This window comes from Schistocerca piceifrons, chromosome 2 (assembly GCF_021461385.2).
Source record: "Schistocerca piceifrons isolate TAMUIC-IGC-003096 chromosome 2, iqSchPice1.1, whole genome shotgun sequence".
In the NCBI taxonomy this organism is placed as follows: domain Eukaryota; kingdom Metazoa; phylum Arthropoda; class Insecta; order Orthoptera; family Acrididae; genus Schistocerca; species Schistocerca piceifrons.
This window is the reverse complement of record NC_060139.1, coordinates 643,439,313-643,458,421: the sequence shown is the minus strand read 5'-3', so window position 1 is coordinate 643,458,421 and position 19,109 is coordinate 643,439,313. Positions and strand designations below refer to the sequence as shown.

Here is a 19,109-nt window from a genome sequence, read left to right as displayed (position 1 = left end):
AAACAAAAACTCGCACAACCCATACCATATCATACCATACCATGCCATACCATACCTTACCAAAAAAATGCAAGGTATAATGCCTTTCCCCATAATAATTATTCGAGATACGTCTGTGTACATTCCCATAAAAAGATACAAATCCTCCCCCAACATTCGAGAAAGAGTGAAACAGTCCCTTCTAAATCATAAAATTTTACAAACTTCAAAATTATACAAATTTTTATCCCTTATGGTAACTCACTAATAGGTCTACTTTAATATTCAATATTATGTGGCTATTTAGGACAAGATTTCTATAGATCAGAGACCATATAAAGGTTAAAGTTTTACCCACTCACAATTATTACAATCGCTTTGATATTCCTTGTAACTTAGGTCTGACTAAATACATCTTTAGTACTCTTCATGCTAGGATGGCAGATTCAAACATTCTCTACATCAAGGAGAGCCTCTTTCTCAAATTTTGCTCTCTCCATTTGTACTTCAATCTATAACTAATCAATTCCTTTTGGGTTCACATACCCTTTCACACCAGACTTTAAAATCAATTCAGTTTGTTTACTCCCCAACACAACACAAGAAAACATTTGAAAATTGCTTCAAAACATTCACATTAACATCTTTAATACTGTAAGCACACAACTCGTGCCACTCATTTTTCAGAGGCTCCTTTCAAAACCTATTGCTATTTCATAGCCCTGCAGTTGTACTGACATCACAGATTGTCCCTTGCTTATGGCTATCTTTCTTCCAAATCTTTCCCAGTCTATGGACTTGGCTAAATAGTGAATACAATCTCTATTGATTAACAAATTTCTGATGTTATACCGTCTACTAATTACACTAGAAAACTTTGAGACCATGCTCTGTGAGCCCTCTATACCAACATCCTACAGTGGCCATTCAACCCACTTTAGGAGGGTTTCTCCTTCTATTTGTTTTCCTGCTGTTTCCATTGGGGAAACCTTTGTAGCTGAATGTGTCAACTCATTTAGTACCTTTTAAAATTCTTTCACCATATCTGTCCTCTTTGAATATCTACCTACGCAATACGTCTGACAAAGCCTGCCCAATTCACACATGGTCCTTTCTGCTGTGTTACTTTGTGGGTGAAATTAATATATGGTTCACACTTTCCCACACCAAAAATTTTGTAAACTGCCTGGCTGAAAACTGAGTTCCATTATCTGACAGCAATTTTTTTTGGTTTACCCACATTTTTGAAATGGTCTCTTAGTTTCATTATAACATTTTGAGATGTTGCCAGTGAACTTGATTTGAAAGTGATTCATTTTATTGGTAACAGTACAATATTTTTGTTAGTAACTAGTTTTGTAATGGAAAAAAACAAAAGGTATTCATATGATGTGTGCTATAAACTGAAAGTAACAGCATATGCAGAAGAACATGGAACAGAACCTCTGAGCGGCATTTTGGCACTGCAACAACAGTAAAAATCAGTCATGATTGAAAAAAGATGAAGAAGAATAAATTTTCAAATAGAGGACTGCATGTAAAATGGCCAAAACTAGTAGATGATGTAATGAAATGGATTCAAAGACATCATCAAGATGGCACTGGAATTAATACGAAAGTGATTAAAATACATACTCATAGGCTTGTACTACAGTGGAACGTAGCAGACTTTAAGGGTGATGTTGGTTGGTGTAACAGGTTTACAAAGTGTCATGGACTTAGCATGTGAACCAAAACCAAAATATCTCAGAAAATGCCACAAGAGTGTGAAGATAAAATATTATATTTCTATTGCTTTATCATCCTACATCAAAAGAAAACCAGCATGGACCTAAGCCAAGTAGCATATTTGGATTGGACTCCTATGATGTTTGATGTGCTGAGTAACAGAACTGTTCCCATGAAAAGTACTAAAACTGTAACTACAAAAACATGTGGACATGAAAAAATGCAGTACATTGTTGTCCTTTCATATTGTTCTGATGGTACTAAACTTCATCCAGTGATCATTTTCAAGCACAAAATGATGCCAAAACTTTCTGAAATACTGCCAGGTGTTGTTGTTCATATATATGACAAGAGCTGGATGGCATGAAATTATAGACTAACAGAGTGTGGGAGAAAAGGAAAGGTGCTTTATTGAAGAAGAGTTCACTTCTTGTGCTGGATCAGGTTAGCAGTGATTTGAAAAATTCTGTGAAAGAGAAACTGAAACAGGGAAATACTGCTGTTATTGTGGAAGGACTTACTTCACAATTGCAACATCTTGATGTCTCACTAAATAAACAATTTAATGTGTATATGAGAGAGGAATGGAATAAGCAGATGATGGGTGAAACTCAACATGAATTCACACTTAAGGGTGCTATAAAATGACCTACAATCAAATAAGTGTGTCGGTGGATAAAACAGTTGTGGTCTAGAATGAGAGAAGACATTATTGTTAAACATTTCAAGAAGTGCAGCATAAGTAATGCTCCTGATGGCAGTGGAGACTGTCTTATATTTAAAGAGGACAATTATGACAACAAAGAGGAAGAAGAAGAAGAAGAAGAAGAAGAAGAATTTACAGATGGTGATTTTCAGGAATTCTGAAGGCCAGTTCAGTTTTGTAAACTAAGAATTTTTTTAGTCTGTTTTTACAATCTAATAACAAAAATGGTAAAAATGTTATTTCTTAAAAAACGTGCTTAAAAATTAAGATGCACCTTATAGTGCGTAGCATCTTATAGACTGTAGAATATGCTAGGTGTTTGGGCAGTGGTTTCATTTGTGCTCTCTACTTGGAAACCAACCAGAATGTGAGCTGTTGGTGGTGTTGGAGAAAATAGGGTTGGAGCGCCAGCAGTAGTACCATTTCCAGCCAGTATTTTGGAAAGTTTTTCTAGACTGTAACTTGAATATTAGAGTCATCCTCAAAGACCCTTCAGATTATTCCCAGCTGGAATATATTGCACCCAGGATGTTAAGACTAAAAGTATCTAAATAGATGTCAGAATCTGATGAAACTCTCAAGATGACTACACAAAAAGAACCAAATGCAAGAAGGGTTGTAATTCACTGTTGAAATAAAGTTGATAAATGTATTTGTCTTTCTGTTTCAAATGAGCTGCATATTCCACTTGTCAAGATAACAAGAGGTACCCATAGATTAACTGTGTGTGTGTGTGTGTGTGTGTGTGTGTGTGTGTGTGTGTGTGTGTCTACAACAAAAATAATCAGTCTTAATAACTTTTTGACAATACAATTGGGTAGCTAAAACAATCTACTCACCAAGCAGCAACAGGACAATACACACACACACACACACACACACACACACACACACTCTCACACTCTCACACACACCCACAAAAAAAGGTCTAACTTGTGCAAGCTTTCGGAGCCACTGGCCCCTTCCTCTGGTAGAAGAGATGAGGGGAAAGGAATAAGGGTGAAGGAAAAGAACTGGAGAGGTTTAGGAAAAGGGGTACAGTTCAGAAAAGTCATCCAGAACCCCAGAATGAGAAGGAAAGGAACAGGATGAGAAGGAAAGACTGATTGTTGGGATGAGATTTGAAAACTGAACAGGATGAGAAGACTAATTGTTGGGATGAGATTTGAAAAATTAAGGGCAGAAGTCAGTGTAATATGAGAGACCGAGATTGCTGCTAAAACATCATGCATGAGTTAATAAGAGTGAAAAGCTAAGTGCATTGCAGATAACAGAGGTGGGAGGGGGGATGGCAAAAAATAGACAGGTCAGAAAATGAAAGAAGTAGAAAACTAAAATGGAGTGAAGAAAGGTGGTTTTAATCTGGCTTGCAGAAGAAATCCCAGGTGAATCTAAAATGAATGTTTTCTCAAAAACACTAAATTTTAAGGCATTGTTTGTTTGTGTGGTGTGTCAGGAAAAGGGTGCCATTCATATCAGCATGTTATCCCAGAAACATTAAAGTCATGGATGCTATCATTTTGACATTATGTGCTAGGAACTTTGCTGTCACATCATGACTATGCATCCTCTGAGCTTAAGTATGTGAATCATGCCCATGTGTCACTAAAGGTTGCCTATACCTGGGCTAAACAGAGGTCGTTTGATTGAGTTTCAGAGAGCATGGTGAAGCTACTGGCATGGTAAGCATGCAAGTGTCCTTCACACATGAGGCAAGCTACACTCAAGTCAGGTTTTAATCTTACAGTTTCAGTGGGTTTTAGTCATATTGCCTTTATGTGACTTGAATGCCTCAGCTCATAATGGATTAATATATTTTATGCAATGTAATCCAAGTAAGTAATAGTTTTATTCCATTTAGAAATTGTAATCACTTTATATTCACAAATGTGAGCAAGATATCACTATGCTGGCTTGTTTCAAGAAAACAAGTGCATGACTTTACAAGCTAGCTGAGACATTGTTGTATTTGTGGTGCACCTTCATATATATTAAGTTAAATCAGTAGCCTGGTTTTGCAGCAGATCTCTCATGTCATCACAGTTAACTCCATTATTCTTTTGTAGAGGTCAGGAGTTGATGACCTTTTGCAGTGGTTGATGAATTGGGATGTCAGTTCTCAGGAAGCCAGTAGTTCACCACTCTGGGGAGGGTTGCCGTGGTGCAGCAGCTTTATGCCTGGTTGTTGACCAATGTAGTGTCATGAAAACAGCATTGTTAAATATCATTTCACTGCACAGCAAACTGCAACACTCATGACTTGCTGAGAAGTGTCAGTGTCCCCAAGATGTAAGTCATCCTCGGTCAGCAATGAGGTACTGCCATCAGCAAGGAGCCTCTTGTCACTAGCAGCTTATGATGTTTCTAGGCTAGTGAAATGAAAGTATGCTTACTCCAGTAACAGATGGCAGGCCACAATAGCAACCACACAAACTAGAGGCAGCTGTGCAGCTTGGGGCAAGGTGCATCAAGTATAAAGAATCACACCGTGCACCAGTTGTGGAGAATATGTCTCTCAGCAGTAGTGCCTGCCCACACAAGTGCAGACAGACAGAATCAGAGTTTTTCCACACAATCAAAGGCAGCCTGGCAACTCACACTACCCTGAGCCCGAACCATAGATTGCCAATGCAGGAGGCTGGCAGCAACTGGAAGTAGGCTTGTTGCTGGTCCACTGGTCGTGGAAGTAGGTTGTGTCTGTTTTGTCAAGGCTTCAATTCCCATCATGTAAGCCACAACAGAGCCATGGATCAGTTGTGTAGCAATAGGGTAATCAGTGCCACAGCGGCACTGACTTTCTTGTGTGTGTGTCAGTGATATTATGACTCTGGCCTGTGTGCTGGGCTGGGCTGTGTGGTAACTGCCCAATGCTGTGGTGACAGTTCTTGTTGTATCATCAGACTGCTCCTGATGTGACTCCATCTGACCAGCCCCAGTCAGACCCATTTCCATGAGCTCTCACATCAACCATGTTGTGTCTTTTTTTTTCAGCCACTACAAGTAAAACAGTTGTGGTGCAACACACACACACACACACACACACACACACACACACACACACACACACACACACACACACACCCTTGCCCACACTATTTATAAGATCCAGTCTATCAGAGCAGAGCTCTTGGTAATTCTGCAAAGATTTAGACACTGCTTACAAGTAGACAATTATGTACAGTACATTGACTTCTTTCCTAGCACTAGTTCAGCTTAAATCACCAGGTTCATTGGCTTTATTCTTAATCTGAATGGTACTTTTTACAATTAGCCCACGGTACTTCTCTCATTTTCACAAATGGACTAGTTCCATTGAATAATCACTTACAAGCTAATAAAGTGACATTAACATCTTATCTCGACTTGACAAAAGTTTTAACAATTGTTTAACACAAACCTTCTCACTCATTATTCTCAGTAGTCCTCGTTGTTTATCTGGTGGCCCCTTAAGTAATCCTCACTTAACTAATAACTGTTTGCTACGGGTAACCCAGTCTACTGGTAGTCACTGTACTGGGAGTTAGCATGGGAGGGTGGTCTTTTGCCTAAAATAAATATTGACTGTGCCAAGTATTGTCAGGTCCATGAAGGTGCTGGATACTGTGACACTGTAGATTTAGATATAGGTGCTCATCATTATAGCAGTGTGATGTCAGTTATCATGGCACTGCTGCATTTGCTGGAGCATCTGTGCCAAGTATTGTCAGATCCATGAAGGTGCTGGATACTGTGACACTGTAGATTTAGATATAGGTGCTCATCATTATGGCAGTGTGATGTCAGTTATCATGGCACTGCTGCATTTGCTGGAGCATCTGCTTAGCAGAAATGTGTCCTTCTCACTCTTTGCTGAACTCACCTTGTTTTTCAATCATGAACATTACTCAGTTAACCAGTCACACAACAAATTAAAAATAGTAGTGGAAAACTCTTTCCCTCTTAACAGATTTACTTAACAAATCATCTTTTCACAGTGAGTGGTCCTGCTCAGTTTACCTCTAATGATCAGCACTTTTCATGCATCTATTGATGTCTTTACTTGCTGCTTTGGCACATAATCTGGAACTTTGTCTTCTCAGAAAACACATCCCTAAAACTGTTCTCACACACAATCCACATAATGTACTATCACATGCAATGCATTAACAGGCAGCTCCACTTATTCCCCTTGGCTTAATGCTAATTACAGTCTGACTTCTTCTTCCAATGTTATGTTCCTTTGTGTCTTGCAGTACTACATCACGTGAATTAAGTCTTAGTGATTTTGCCTGTAGTTCAATTGCCTTACCCTTCATGACAAATAAACCTTGCAGCAATACATCAGTGGTAACAATTTTCCACAGTTGGAACAGCATTCCACTGTGTGTTCCACGATGTAACACCAAAGAACAATTCTTGTTGACATTTCCACTTTACCTCCAGTACATATTATATCACAAGGGTAATTATTTTCATGAACCTCCTGATCCTCAGGTGCACGTTTCTGAAAGCATTCAGCCTTGTCACCTGACCACCGGAATTACAAGCACTTTTCTTGTCCTGCCCCTCTCCAACCTCAGCAGGAGTGCCAACATCACAGATGACAACAAATCTGCATCATTCAGAAATAAATGCATCTATACCATTTCATTGCCACAACATCTGCATCCATACAGCCTCATTACCAACAACATCTGTAACACAGTTAACTTTATGAATAGCTTCCTGTACATCCTCTGCAGTATCTACAAAAAAATTACTGCCTGCACTTCTTCTCTGTATGACATAAAAATCATTGGCATATATATGAGGGCTATTCAGAAAGTAAGGAACAATAGGTCAAAAATGGAAACCACAGTGAAAATCAAAACTTGTTTTATTTGCAACAGTTAGATACAACCACCAGCTATATATCTCCATAGTCACCAATCTGACTTAGATGTTTGTTGTAGCATTGTACCAACTTTCCAATACCCTCGTTATAGAAGGCAGCCACCAGTGCTTTCCACCAATTCTCTACACTGGCCTACAGCTTGTTGTCTGTGCCAAAATGTTGTCTTCATAGCCAGCGGTTCATGTGAGCAGAGATGAAACTCAGAGAGAGATAATTATGGGCTGTAGAGTGGATAATCAAACATTTCCAGTTGAAAACGATGCAGGAGCATCTTCATTGTCCCTGCAGAATGTGGCTGAGAATTGTCTCGAAGAATAAAATGCATGTCAGTTATGTAATGTTGGCTGCACAGCTTCAGGTGAAATTTCTCACCAGGCCGTCATACTTGGCGGGAGGCACTATTGTTCTAGGATTCTTTATGTGCTCACTGTGTGCTCATAACTAAAAAGAATGACATAACATGACTGACAGACATCCTAGAGACACTGCCCAACACACCCATGCAAAACGTCATCAGATTTTCACTGTGGTTTCCATTTCGCGACACTTTCAAAATAACCCTTGTACTTCCTTTAGTATCTGGCCCAGGCTCCATGTCCTTAAAACAACACCTGTTATCACCCAGTGGGGTGGAAACTACTGCAGCTAAATCAAAATCCCATGTGTTGCTACCCGCACACTCATTCACTTCAGTACACCACACATTCACTTCATTTAGCACAGCAGGTGATTCAGGATCTGCATTTTCAGAAGATACTGGAGCTGATAATTCCACATTATTCTCCTTAATTTCCACAATGTTGCTACTTTTGCATCACTTAAACTGCAGTTACTAACTTCTTTCTCCTTACTTTCTGCTTCCACACAAGATTTCTCTTTTTCCTTCTTTCACACCTCTCCAAAAGCTTCTGTCCCTTATCACCAGAAAAACATACTGGTGATTGTTTTTAGGCCACCACTCATCAGTTTTTTTCGGCCTTTTCTCCACACCCTGGAGTAACTCTGTTGCATAAAGCCATATTCTTCTCCCCAACATTTGCTTTCTCCACTATACCTGCCTGGTCTGCTCCTATGCGTTGCCTTATACATGTTTGCATTGTGTGCTCGCAACTCAGCTAATTCAGCTGCTAAAATTCGCAATGTTTCCTCCATGATAACCTCATGGTATCAAAAACAACATGATCAACCCTTTGTCAATCACACAAAAAACAACTGACGAGAGTAAGAAATAGAATAATGACACAGACTCTTGAATGTAATACTACCATAACGCTTCTTGAGGAAACTGACAATAAACCACACCTCTTGCTTATGTAAGATACATTTCCCATACTAATGAGACAAAACTAATATTCATATCTACATATCTCAGAACAGTAGGAGTCTACTTGCCACTTATTGAATGTGGCAGCACAATTAAACATGTGGTAGGAGATCCACTGACTTCTCTTGACATTTTTAGTCAAACAGAATCACAAAAAAGAAACAAAAAATACTGCACTCATTCAAATGCATGTTGATACTAGAGCTGCGACTGGAGATGAGGTACTGATTTCAGCTGCAGATGTCAGCCTTGTGTATGACATCACTTGTAGAGGTGACAAACACTTCTGATGCCACTTGTAGAGGTTGGGAGTGGAGGACCTCTACAGTGATTTGTGGAACTGGGTTCACTGTGGTCAGAAAGCGAGCAGTTCATCACCCTGGGCAGGGTTGCAGTGGAGTGGAGGGTGGATGCCTGGTTGTCAACCAACATATCATCATGAAAACAGCATTGTTAAATGTTCATTTTACTGCACAGCAAACTACAACAGTCCTGACATTCTCTGAGGTGTCAGCACCCACAAGGTGTAAGCTGTGCTCATTCAGTGAGGAGCTGCTGCTGACAGCAAGCAGTCTGTTGTCACTGGCAGTTCCAGTGTTGCTTCACTGGTGAAATGATGATGCCAGCAACTTGGAAATGGTGCTGACTCCAGTAATGGATAGCAGCCTGCAGCAGCAGCCACACATACTTGAGGCAACCATGTGGCTCAGAACAGGGTGCGCTGGAGTGCTCAGAATCATACTGTGGACTCACTGTGGAGGAGACAGTTCTCAGCGACAGTGTTGCCTACACACACTGAGGTGGACAGCAGCAGATTTTTGCCTATACAAGTGCAGATGGATGGGCAGATTGCATGGCACAGGTCTTGAACTATAGACCACAAATACAGGAGGATGGCAGTGACTGGAAGTAGGCTCACTGCTGGCCCACTGGTTGTAGGACACTAGATATGCAGCATCAGACTTGTGCAAATGCTAGGCCTGTGGCTAGCAGAGATCAAGTCCAGTAGTAGCAGCTTGCAGCCTCTTATCAACACAAACACCAGTATGGACCTCCCCTCAAAACTGGAGCTGTTAGGCTGCATACCTCTGTCCAGAAATGACTATCATTTACAAGGGCTTGACTCATCTCTGTTTTGCCAAGCCATAAATTCCCATCATGTTAGCCACAACAGAGAACAGAGCCACACCTGAGTTGTGTAGCAGTCAGCTACATAGCATTTCTGCTGCATTAACAATATTGCAACTCCAGTGTCCCTGGTAGGTGTGTTTTAGTTGACGTAACTTCACCTGGCCAGTCCTGGTCTGACCTGCTTCATGAGGCTCTTGAATTAACTGTGGCAGAATCTTTTTTTATTCATCATCACTAAGTAAAAGAGTTGTGGTGCAACCTTCTAAATAAAGCATATTTAAATATATGTGGGGCTCAAATGATTATCTCAATTTTCTGAAGTCATACCTTTAAATAAGTCCATCCCTGCTCAATTTTGTTCCCCAGACACTATAAAGTAACTTCTTATTTCTCTCACTAGCTCCTAAAGTCCTTGACAAGCTGTATATTTGTCATTAGTCTCGTTTCATGCCTTATGTTTCATACCCTTGTGATCACTAACTTGCACACTGTACTCTTTTCTCCTTCTCATCACTCCTTACTCCTCCATTACCAACTTTGAAGTAAACCATGCTGCATAGCAACTGTGGTGCAGCCACCATACAAGTTTTTGTGTAGACACTGAGGATGAATAAATACAGGTGAGGAGTTCATAGCAACAATGTATCCTCTGCAGCATGATAGCATTGATATGATGTGTGCTTCACCATGCACCAGTACCACGAAACTTAGCAGACATGAAATTATTCAATAGCAAGAGCTTGATTTGTGACACACAACTGACCTGCACAAAAATCAAGGCAGTGTGATCCAGATGCAGATTGGATTTTTGTCTAGTATTAACTGTGTGAAAGCTACTAATTCAGGGTAATAAGCTGATATTGTTAACAAGAAATGACTGTGAAGATTGTACAGGGTGTACATAAAGTCTGGGAACACTTTCAGTTATTTATGACACAAGAACCAAACATTGTACAGATATCATACATACATCATTTTGAAGAGAAACACTTAAAGTTTTTTTTTCATATTTTTTTCCCTTTTTTTTTCATATATACTGCCACAGCATAGTTTGGCAATTGCCGATCGTCAGTGCTAGTCGCAAACATGGTGAGTTCAGGTGTGGAGTGAGCTTTCTGTTTGTTGGAATTCGACAAAAACAAGTGTGCTACAGCTGTTCAATGGATGTTTAGAACCAAGAAAGGTAAGAAGCCACCAACAAGGAAGACCAATTACCACTGGCACAACAAATTTGTTATGATGGGTTGCTTATGCCTGGCAAAGAGAAGCAGATGTCCCAGTGTGAGTGAAGTGAATGTGGAGCACGTACGAGAGACATTCGTAAGGAGTCCAAAGAAATTGGCGCTTCATGCATCCCGTGAACTTGAAATGGCTCCAATGACAGTGTGGAAAGTCTTGTGAAAGAAGCTTTCTATGAAACCATTCAAATTGGAGCTAGTGTAGAAGCTCAATTATGACGACAAAGACAAGCGTTTTGAGTTTTGTTCGCAGTTGCAACAATTGGATGGGGATGGCATTGTTGATTGCTTAATTTTTAGTGATGAAGCCACTTTTCACACTAATGGGAAAGTGAATAGGCATAATTGTCAAATCTGGGGTACAAAGCATCTACACGAGTGCATTGAATTTGAGCGTCATTCCGCAAAGGTAATGTTTTTTGTGCCTCATCATGTCAAAAACTGTACGGGCCATTCTTATTTGCCAAGAGCACTGTCACTGGATATTCCTACTTGTTGCAGCAAAGGCTGATGCCTCAAATGCAGTCAGACTCTCCATTCATCTTTCAACAGGATGGGGCTCCAGCCCATTTTCATCGTGAAGTTCAGGGATACCTGAGCACAGAGCTGCCGCATCAATGGATCGGCCGTGCTACAGTAGGGGCAGCTGTTTCATGAAATGGCCCACCCAATCACCAGATCTCAGTCTGTGTGACTTTTTTCTGTGGGGAAACATTAAAGCTCTGGTGTGTGTACCACCTCTGTCATGTGAGGTAGCAGAGCTCTGGGAGAGAATACAGGAAGCAACTGCCAGAGTCATCGATGCCATGCTGAGATGGGTGTGGCAAGAATTCGTTTGCCGTATTGATGTCTGCCAGGTGACTCATGGTTCGCATATCGAACGTTTGTAAAAAAAATTTCAGTTTCTCTTCAAAATGCAATGTTTAGGTCTTGTGCAATAAAAAATTGAAAGTGTTCCCAGACTAAGTACACCCTGTATACATTGAGATGCCAATGTCAGATTACCCAAACTAATGACCAGGGGTAGACAAGAGGTTCACAAACTAACATCACTTACTGCCCAACCCGTCTATTTCTGAGCCAAAACTACTTTTTGAGAATGGGAAAGATTACCCCAAAATATAACACTAAATGTGATAAGTGAATGACAATACTTCTTTCCATGCTAAATTATCACTTACTTCAGATACCATTCTAATAGTAAACATAGCAGCATTAAGTCTTTGATCAAGATCCTGAATGTGGGCTTTCTGTGACAGTTTACTATCTATCTCAACACCTAGAAATTCTGACTGTGCAGTTTCACTAACCACATGCCCATTTTGTGAAATTAAAACGTCATGTTTTGTTGAACCGTGTGTTAGAAATTGCAAACACTGAGTCTTACTGTAATGTAGCATTAGTTTATTTTCCACAAGCTATGAACTTGTCTTGAACTGCACTATTTGAAACAGTGTCAACACTGCAAAGAACAACCTTTTTTACCAAGCTAGAGTAATCAGCAAACATAATTTTTTTAGAATCAACTGTAATACTAGAGGGCATGTGATTTTATAAATAACAAACAAGAGTGGCCCCACCACTGGTCCCTGGGGCAATAATATGCTAAGACTCAAACAAATCAATCAGAGCCTGTCACCATACATTTCCAATAGCTCACAATTTCACATTTAGGTAGTGTAATATAATGCTATCAAATCACATGGAATATATGTTTTCCTGCACAGCAGAATCAAATATTCAGCTGGAACGCTATCTAAAACTCATTAAGAAAGGACTGCAGTGAAATGCAGATCGCAGTGAAATGCGGATCCTGTCAAATAAACTGATGGTAGATATAAGGTTAAGTGGTTACCTGCAAAACACTTATTTTGTTCCAGATTTGTGATTCATTATTTCAAGACTTTCATCAGAGTTACTCTCACTGTCAGCAGTTTTTAACCTCCTTACATATCTCAATCAAATTTCCAGTTTTTTGTGAACAGGAGCCAGCTGTTACCATCTCAACAAAATGCAACTGCATTTATGTCTGATTATACTGACTGGTCTCCTCTCTAGTCTGTTTATGTCTTGTTACTTTGAAACAACTATGTAAAGCTGTCTACAACTGAAAAAAATGTTCTGTTCTGTGGTAAATTCTCATGTAATGAAAACAGATTAATATCTTTATGTCCACACAAAAAATTCTTTTGATACCACACATTAATTCTTGCTAAGTAACATATTTTCATATGTTTATGTAAGTGTCAGTATGTTTTCACTGATATCGCCAATTTTTACATTTTTCAGTGGGAAATCAATACAAGAAGATGATCATCTCCGTATCAATTCTGAATGGACACTTCTCATTCCTGCTGTGAAATTAAGTGATACTGGAAATTATACATGTTCAGCTGAAAATGTGTTTGGAAAAGATGAAATAACTTACTTTCTGTTGGTTCAAGGTTAGTTAATAGTCACATTTCTTATTTTCAGTCATAAATTTGAAGACATAAATATTTAATAAGTATCTGGCTTTGACTAAATTTTTCATTATATGGAATGGAATCTAAGGAAAGGAGTGCAACAGACAAATTATGAGCTACTTGGAAGTCAATACCATGATGAGTAACAGTAAGCCAATGAAAATTGCAGAAGGGATATGAGATGGAGCTTCCACATACAAAAAGATGAATTAAAGAAACACAAAGTTCTTACCAGAAAGGGGACAGCAAAGCCATGAAGGAAAAGATAAAGAATGAGGATAAGAAAAAAGTGCAGATGGTAGGAGAGTATGGAAGGCGATAAACCATTTAGAAGGGAGAGGAGGGTGAGGAGTGGTGAGGGGGGGGGGGGGGGGGGCAGGGTGGAGACAGGAAGAAATAATAAATGATATTAAAAGATGGATAAGTACAAGAAATTAATGTGTTTGAGGCTAGCTGACTGGAAGGAATCAAATTGGTGTTGGGACCCAGTTACCAACATATTTGGTTCCAAAATTCTGATCTTAAAAGCAACTTTTATATAAGGTGGAACTTGAAATTCACAAAATTTCATTTTGGTCATAAAGCAATGTAGCAGCCAAAATATCATACTGGAAATTATAACAATGGTGCCTGCAACATTCATACTGTAACAATACTGGACTAAGGAAAATTGACTGTTGCACAGTTTTGATTGCAGGGATATTTTGTCATATTTTTCACTGAATTTGCAACTTCACGCAAGAAGGAGAGGAGTCACGGATATTTGACATAGTTGATTCCCAAGTAAAAGCATTTATCAAAACATGGAAATTGTTTCTTTCACTTTAAGCAGTAATACATTACTTTCAAGCTTTTCTTCAGTGATTTATGAGCTACTACAAACAGAATTCAGTTTAAGCAGGAAAACCAGATGCTCATGCAGCTCATATGGCTAATTCCAGACAGTGTAATAAGTAGGTCCTTGATCTTTCTTTGGAGAAAGTATTCCAGTCATTAACATAAATTTCATCTTCTATTCCTTCTCCTTGCCAGTGGCCTTGTCACAGTGGTAACATCGGTTCTCATCAGATCACTGAAGTTAAGTGCTGCCGGGCTGGGCTAGCATTTGGATGGGTGACCATCTGGTCTGGTGAACACTGTTGGCAAGTGGGGTGCACTCAACCCTTGTGAGGCAAACTGAGGGACTACTTGATTGACAAGTAGCTGCTCCAGTTTTGCAAACTGGCATATTGCTGTGAGAGTGATGTGCTGACTACGTGCCCCTCCATATCCACATTCAGTGGTGCCTGTGGACTGAGGATGACATGGCGACCAGTCAGTACCATTGGGCCTTCCTGGCTTGTTTGGTGGAGTTTAGACTTTTTTATCCCTTCTCCTTCCTCATACGTTCCTCCACAAGTACATACCCGATATATAATTTTCACTTTTTCTTTGTTATTATTATCAACTTTTTCTTCCTCACTTTCATCTACTTTCCTGTATATATTTTTGTTGGTGTTGTGAGTGTCAACATTAACATCACACATAGCACCATTTTTATTATTATGGCTCTTTACAAATAACAGTCCCTCTTAACTTATTAAAAAAGGAATTTTGAAGCATTTTGTCACTTTGTTGTTGACAGCCAGCACTTGCTCATCATGTGAGTTAAATCTTAGTAGCTGCCTCAGGTTACATGTCAAGATATTCAAATTGCACATAAAGCAGATGATGAATTCTCATTTTGTCTTATGTACTTTCTACTCTCCTCCTCCTCTTTCTCCTAATTGTTCTGCCATTTGATGTATTGAATACAATGTTATTATTAGAATTAAAATGATAACAACCATTATTTAATTAATGAATTATTACAAGAAAATTATATTTATTTTCTGTCCATACTTGTTGCCACCGTATCAAGAATGCATTAAATGTTATGTCAAGATTAACATGATCATTTCAAACATTTTTTAAATTGCACTCTCATATTTAATCATCCAGGATAGAATTACCTCTTCTCCTGATAACACCTTACAGCCATCTTCCACATGCATAGGTGACTGAATGAAAACCACTTGGCACAATAGAGTGGTGTAGATGTACTTGTCAGATCTGAGTGTGTCATCAGCAGTCCATGCTTCCCAGTCATGACACCAATCCAAAAATAGCCGTTTGTGTTCTGGTATCAATAGCAGGCTATGCATAAGACAATAACTGCCTAGTCTGGCTGCTGCCAACCTCCATCCAATGGACAGGGTGAAACAAAATGTCAAAGGGAGTCCATTACTACTTATCCTCTGATGGCAGGTGTGGTCGACTAGAACCTTGATGACAAGTATGCCTGCCATCAAGTTCCCATGCAATTCAATATTGGGCCACTGCCACATTCCAAAGCCCCACAAATCTGGATAATGCACAATTTGATGAGCCATCCAAAACAGACCCACAATGAGGCATCTTTAAACTCTGTCAGATGATGATAACACTGTCTACATGAGTACATGGCATCTCTGTGTCATTCATAGCATTTGATGCTGTTCATGCCTTTCATGTATCCTACCAGGATTGGTACCAGCACATAAACTCTGGTATCTGTTCTACCTGTCACAGAGAGGTATAACTCTTAATTGTTTACCTACTGATAGTATGTATGAAGGAGATTCAAATGCAAACCCTAAAAGTGTAATTAAAAATTGAAATTTCACACTATTGTTCTGATAGTTGGCAGTACTGTTACCAATGATGTAAGGATGCCCTAAAGGTGGCAGCATACTACAGACAAGTGAAATGCAGCCACAATACCAGTTCAAAGTGGCTCCCCCATGCAACATGTGCAAAGGAAGAACAGCATTCTGTCATATGTTTTATGAACAGAGTAGATACAAAATGAACTGAAATCCATCATTGAATGAAGGTCCAATGCAGCAGGAGTGTGGGTGGAGTAGAAAGTTCAGAAATGTAGTGGCTGCTCTGGCAGCCTCCCAGTGCCCGGGTGAGGCACTGTGTGTTGTGACCCCAGAGTCCACTGCAGAAATTGAAGCCATTGGATGGGAAATTGCCATGTGATGGTGGATGAAATAGCAGCAAATCTGAATGTTACTCATGGCTCAGTACATCATATCATTCATGAAGAGCTTAAGTTTCTCAAAATGCCTACAATATGGATGCCACAGCTGCTCACCCTATAACTGAAAGACTGATGCCCTCTGCCACATCTGCCATACTCACCACTCAAAGAGGTGATAGGAGGAAAGAAATTTCATTTGCAATAGGCAGTGCATGAGTGACTGCACACACGAACAAAAATTTTTTTCTCCAAATGAATCTGTATAATTCCTACCCACTGGAGTAAGTGTGTTGAATGACAGGGAGGCTATGTCAATAAACTGCCCATTTGTATTCCATTTTTGTTCTGGAAAAAAGTATGTTCTGGGTGTTTCCGTTTTTTTGTCAGGTAGCGGTTATTATTCCATTACAAGCATTACATGAAGAAACAATGATTTCTGATTCTGTAACTAATTTTTTGGAGTAGAGGTCTCACTCACACACACAGACACACACACACACACACACACACACACACACACACACACACACACACACACACACCTGTATAGCTATGTTGTATTGGCTGAACACAATGTGCCAGTTTGACTGGGGTGAAGGCATGTTTTGGGTGGGATGGGCAAGAGGAGACAGGAGACAGGAGGGGGAAGAGACATACGGGTAGGATGGCTGATGGTTGGGAAGGAGACAGCAGTTCCGCAGGATAGGAATGCAGAAGGCAGAGACAACAGGAGCACAGCTGAGAAGGGCACCAATATCAGTGAGTTCATGGAATACATAAGGATGATGGCATCCAGGAATGGATTGGGAAAGGGTGACAGAACAGAGGAAGTGGAGACTGGGGGAAGTGGATGTGAATGCAGCATGAATGAAGTTAGGGCTGTACAGCCACACACTCTTCCCTGTAGTCTTGCTAGTGACAGTGCCTGTGTGACATTCTTATCCTGTGTACCTGCTGCCTCCCTACCATAAGAGGCCTTCTACACCAGTTCCAGTTCCTCAGCAAAAGACAGATTTACATGGCATGATACAAGGCAGGTCATTAATAAAATTATAAACAATAAGGGTCCCAGCACTGAACTTACAGGCACACCCCATGAAATATTTAGGAATCCAGAGCTCATTTCTTTAAAGTCCACTTTTTACTTTCTGATATCAACATATGATGTAGATAGTATAAAAATGATTCTGTTTCTGTTACCCAGTTCTGAACTGATAACACTTTAAGCAGCCTTGCATTTGTTTTATGATTGTTTAATATGGGGAAGAGTGTTGTACCTAGAAGATTGCATATATGATGTTCTTTTGGTAGGTACGTCAGTCTAATGACTGATTTTAGAATCAAATGAATGAACGTGCACTAGAGACCACCATGAGCAGTAACCACTATTTTCTACAGTTATTGTTGTTGCTAGACATGAGGTTGGTTTTTACTCATCATTTGTAAATATTTCAAGTTCAACACATTTAAGTACTCTATAATACATTAAACATATTTAGAATATATTGTTAATTCTTCAGGTACAGAATTTTATGGAAAGTAAAATTCCATTTATCTTGAAAACTAGTTATACATGGTCCAGTGACATTAATGTGACTGCCACCTATATATGATTTCAACATCCAATAATCGCTCAAAGATGGTAGCTGATAGTATTGGCAGTGGAGGTTATATAAAGCACCTCGGGGGAGTGTGGAAAACAGTGCAATCATTGTTGTAATGTGGAAATGAAGCAATTTATCTAATGTCTGAAATGACATGATAATTTGCTTTTGATCCAAAAGTGGAAGAATTTCCAAAACGGCAAAGTTTGTAAGCTGTTTGCATGCCATCCTGGTTAAAGTACACCTTGGATGGCAAGATGGTGATATTCAAAACTGGCACCAAGGTAACTGTGATGCACAGTGGACCATAGATAACAGAGGTGAACAACAGGTGCCGAGATGTATACAGGCAAATAGATGTGCATTAGTTGAGCAACTGACCACCCGTACATCCAATGAGTGGCAATAGATTGCATTTTCAGGTGAATTACATGTAATGCTCCATTGGACAATCGGACATATGGCAGTTGGCATATACAGTGTGAAATGTCTGAAAGCAAACAACCTGCAACTATTGTCAGAAGGATCCAGGCCACAGGGCATTCCGTGGATGATTTTGTCATTCTGGAAGGCACAATGGGTCAACACAAGTATGCATCTATCCTTGGTGACCATCTCCACTCCTACATGCAGTTTGATTTTCTTAAGCACAGTAGCATCTACCAGCAGGACAATGCAATGTGCCACATGCTTCAGAGAGTATGTTGTGGGGTTCAGAGAACACCAGGATGAATTTACCATACTCCCCTGTCAAACAAACTTCCGTGATTAAAACTCAATCGAGCATCTGTGCGACCATCTTGATTGGGGTGTTTACACAATGGGTTCTCAACCAGAAAGGCTAGTACAGCTGGCTATAGCACTGGAGTCAACAGGGCCTCACATCTTTCTTGGTACCTTTCAGAACCTTACATACTCTCTTTCTGCATGTCTGACAGCAGTCTTTGCTGCAAAAGGTGGTTATTTGGACTTTTGATAGGTGGTCACATTAATGTGACTGGACAGTGTACAAAGT

At 39.8% G+C, this 19,109-nt stretch overlaps 1 protein-coding gene across 1 annotated transcript in view; it reads left to right on the top strand.

The window, feature by feature from the left end:
• LOC124775687 (Down syndrome cell adhesion molecule-like protein Dscam2) overlaps positions 1–19,109 on the top strand; it is a 194,666-nt gene that overhangs the window by 43,398 nt on the left and 132,159 nt on the right. Inside the window, exon 10 of the mRNA XM_047250516.1 lies at positions 13,269–13,423. Within this exon, the coding sequence (XP_047106472.1) occupies positions 13,269–13,423 (155 nt within the window). The remainder of the gene's footprint in view (positions 1–13,268; positions 13,424–19,109) is intronic.